Raw genomic sequence first — 4,354 nt, 5'->3', positions numbered from 1 at the left:
TTTGGTTTGCATTACGAACCTATAGTTCGTAAGCAATTTACAGTGTATCCACCTCTAGCTCCGATACAGTTAAACATACAGCGTAGTTCCCGACTCAGAATGTGCTGTTTTGGGGGGTAATACCTCTGACATTTTACGATTGGACGCCTCCTTGTACGGCTTTATGTGCATCCACTGTAAGAATAAATTTCGTGATTATACGAAATTTTTTAGGTTAATTTTCTAGTACGAAAACTTCGTTTGTAACCAATTACGATACATCGTTATTTTACGAATTGCTTCGTAAAATCCAAAGCTCTAACTAAGGAGTATGAAATTTGCATATATATTGTCAAATTTTATGACCACGATGTAGTTAATACGGTGTCGGCACTGAGCTATCCGAGGGGGCCACGGAATATATTCTTAACTTTACAAAATGTTTCGTAAATTGGCCCTAACGAAATATTTTCGTAAATTATTTTTTACGAAGCATTTTGTAAAATCACGAAAACTTTTTACAGTGCGTGGTCATCTTCGACGTATTATCGCCGAACAACCTACTCTAACGCCCGAACGGTGCAAGATAGAGCCAAACGGAAGAAATTTTAGTTCTGCGGGTTGTATTTTCATCAGTCACCCCTTAGGAGACCATCAAATATTTTCTAAAAAGAATGTATTCATTTTTGGACCACTTTTGTGAGTAAAACTCCCTCTAGCGCCCAAACGGTGCAAGATAGAGTCAAACGGACAAAGTTTTAGTCCAACGGGTTCTACTTTCACGAGTTACCCCTAAAAAGCATATTTTGTTCCTACTTTTTGGACCAACCACATATTTCTTTGTTACCCCCTTTCATCCACTTAGGGGTGGTTGCCAGGATTTGCACCAGGCGTTTCGTTGTCCAAGAGTGACTTGTAAGATACCCTGAAATTTGCCGACCTCTAGCTCATCTCCTTCCTCTTACACGGACGACGGACAGACGGACGGACGGACACGAGAGCGGTTGCATAAGCCCGCTTTAATGCTTTAATAAAAGTAGAAGGGCGGGCTAAAAACCACGTAAGCATTCATTTTTCATTCGCTACTCGATTTTGACTCGCGTTGCTCTCTGTGAAAATTGAGTTTTTTTGGGGCCACCCTAAAGAAGGGTGGGGTATAGTCACGGTGTTGACCCGTTGCAGTCTTTTCTCATGTCCATAGAGCCAATCTTTAGGGCCACAGACCCCTCCCCTCCCCCCGAAAGCCTCAGGCCCCAGTCGACTCAAATATGAAAGGTGCCTTATCGGTCGGACCGACCAAACGCCACGGCAGGCCAAGCTAGGCCAGGCCCGGCCACTGCCGAACGGAGTTGCCTGCGAAGCGAAATGAAGCTTGTTTAGGAGTGAGCCCTAAGATTCCCTGGAGTTTTGAAGTCTCTAGCACATCTCTTTCTAGTGAAAAAGACAGACACACAAGCAAACACGAGGTCGTTTGCATAAGCCCGCTTGATAGATTTTTCAGAAGGGCTGGCAAAAAACAGACGGAAGTGTCGACGAGGGTTTGAGATGAAACCTTAGGTGTTCTATTTTACATCCAGCAGGTGCAATAATTCGTCACCCTTCTCACCTTGTGCACGTGCACGCCAGAGGCGGCAGTCTTTTTGTTAGGAGTTCCGAGGTAGCCCATGGTTCTATAACAGTGTTTCTTCTCTTTCCTTAGGTTCCATTATCTTTTTGTTCTTTTATGCGCCTTTATTATCCCTACCGTCATACCAGTCGTTGCTTGGGACGAGACGTGGACAGTCTCTTCTCTGGCAAGCATTGTACGAGTTGTGGTGTTCATTAACATTACAATGACTGTTAATAGCTTTGCCCACATGTTTGGAGATAGACCTTACAATAAGTAAGTTTCACATGCTTTCTACAGGAAAGCTTAAATCTAACTTGAGCAGCTGATCAGACTCATTAATCCTTTTTTTAACTGCAGGCAAATCTGCCCAACAGAGCTCTGGATGGTATCATTTCTAGCTATGGGGGAGGGATGGCACAACTATCACCATACCTTCCCATGGGACTACAAAACATCTGAGCTGCCCTATTATTGTAATTTCACAACTTTTGCTCTCGATGGTTTTGCGAAAGTGGGATGGGCATACGACTTCAAGTCGGCCAGCAAAGAATTGGTTGACTCGGTGGCATCACAACATGGGGACGGGTCACGGTCAACAGCTATGGGGCGTCCAATAATGATTCATGAATTCGGACTTGCGACCTAAAACCGTACAGTTTGCTTTACCTCACCCTGTAAATCAATCGTTTATTCAATGACAACGTGTGACTTTTTAAAATAACATTTTGTAGGTTGGACCACCCTAATTAAATTTAAACTTAAAAAAATACAAAATAAGTGCACTGTAAAAAGTCGCGGGTAACTTTGTGTAAACTTTGTGTAAAATTTTGCGGAACTGCAATTGTAATTGTAAATGTATTTTGCATGTCTAAAGGGGTCATAAACCATTTTTTCGCATTCTTTCGTACATTTACCAAGCCATTGTTTAAAAATTTATTAAAAACTTAGCCAATTTCGGGATATTTGTTGTAGTATTACTATGGCGTGTTTGTGTATCCCATACTGCATCCAATACTTTGAATTCATAAAATCAGGTAAGAGTTGAAGTTCGTCCACTTTTCGTATCCCCGAGTAAACTTCCTTATTCTGCAACCTCATTAATTTAAGACAAAAATAATAACCCAAGCACTTTTTACATATATCTACAGTGAAAAACTTTCTAAAACGGTGAACTTTCAAAACTCTTAACAGTTAGCGGATGATAAGTTTTTCGTCTTCAAAGTAGCAAAATATTACCCAATGTAAATTCATAACAACCCTTTGAACCTAATTTCATATAACTCTACAAAAAAGTGTGTAAATCAGACACATTTACGTTTGTGCCACTTTAGACGTTACGAAAAGGATGCCTGACAATCCTGCGTGCACAACGAGGGGTAAAATTGTGTACATCGGATTGCTAAATTGTAAAGCTTACCGATGATTACCTAAGATTACTAACGTTCTCGAATCATTAACGAGGTTTACCAATGAAAACTCAGTATGATTCGCCTGCATTTTAAATCTAAACGGCAATGTTTTGTCAAGAAAGATTCCATTTTAGTGTGCATCTTAGATCTCAATTCTTAAACTTGCAAGTTACAAATTTACTGGAAAAAGTTTATTTTTGTTCTTCGAAGGGATGCAAACTCGCCATTTTCAACATGCGTGTTTGCATTAAGGCAAGATGTGTACAGAAATGAATGGCTTAATAAGCACATTTCCTTTGAAAAGGCCCTCACGACTGTGTAGATTACCAGGGGTTACCAGTGATTTCCGAGTATGTGTACGCCTGATTACTACAGTCGGGCAACCCTCGTAGCACAACTATAATGCAAATGAAGTTTGCACTAGTAACAACTTGTATTCGCAAAATTGCTTCAATGTCTAGCCGTAAACATATCCCAGAGGGAAAATCACTTGCGTTCTTACTCGTACACCCAGGCCCCAGGCCTGTACTGAAGACGTACTAACTCGTACTAACAGCGTAAGAACGCGTTCTAATGGTAAAAATCAAGCGAAATAGTGCCGTAATAACATTATTTTCAATAAAAGATGAAAAATTGCGCTTAAAATAGAGTGTACTAACGTGTACTTACAGAAACACGCTGATCTGGAGTGATTTCCCCCTCGAAACAGTCGTGCTAGGCGAGGAGTGTACGACTCGCCTAAACAGTGTACTTTTGAGTACAGATTATAGGATGATTGGAAGATTATATAGTGATTATAAGATTATAAAAATGATTACAGATTAGAGAAATGATTATAAGATTATAAAAATGATTACAGATTAGAGAAATGATTATAAGATTATAAAAACAGATTAACGATAGATTATTTAGATTATAATAAATTAAGAATGACTAAAAGATGTACTAAAAGAAGGGTTGCCTGCCAGGCAACCCAAGCGTTTCCACTGTAAGGGGGGCGAGCTGGAGAGGCAGGCAACCTCGACCCTGTCCCCTGGTCTGCCCCTCCCCCCCTTCTTTTCCCTCTATGCCGAGCACAGCTGAAGTCTTCTGTTGGTAGCGGGTGGGACGGGTATGAAGAAAATTGAACTTCAATTTCAAAAGGTGAGATGAAATACCGACAAGCGTCAGGTTTAGCGGCTAACAAGATTGTTATCAACTTCTTAAACTGTGCCTTGCTCCATTACATGCCTTTCTTAAACGTGTTATGCAATTCACTGTTAAAAATGTTATTAAAATTCATAACATTTTTGTTATTAATTTTAATAACATGCGTGATTTCATAACTGGTGTTGTGAAAAGTAACAATCATGTTATG

General features: G+C 40.2%; 1 protein-coding gene across 3 annotated transcripts in view; it reads left to right on the top strand.

Annotated features, from left to right (window-relative positions):
* Positions 1 to 2,634, top strand: part of LOC113215804 (acyl-CoA Delta(11) desaturase-like) — a 61,199-nt gene extending 58,565 nt beyond the window's left edge. For all 3 annotated transcript variants that reach the window (XM_052270618.1, XM_052270619.1, XM_052270620.1), the window contains 2 exons: positions 1,679 to 1,861; positions 1,946 to 2,634. In XM_052270618.1, coding sequence (XP_052126578.1) covers positions 1,679 to 1,861; positions 1,946 to 2,234 — 472 coding nt within the window. In that variant the 3' untranslated portion in view covers positions 2,235 to 2,634. The remainder of the gene's footprint in view (positions 1 to 1,678; positions 1,862 to 1,945) is intronic.
* The last annotated feature ends 1,720 nt before the right edge of the window (positions 2,635 to 4,354 follow it).

This window comes from Frankliniella occidentalis, unplaced genomic scaffold (genome assembly GCF_000697945.3).
Source record: "Frankliniella occidentalis isolate FOCC.00 unplaced genomic scaffold, Focc_3.1 Scaffold130, whole genome shotgun sequence".
Taxonomy (NCBI): Eukaryota; Metazoa; Arthropoda; class Insecta; order Thysanoptera; family Thripidae; genus Frankliniella; species Frankliniella occidentalis.
The sequence above is the reverse complement of the archived record's forward strand: the minus strand, read 5'-3'. Positions and strand labels throughout refer to the sequence as shown.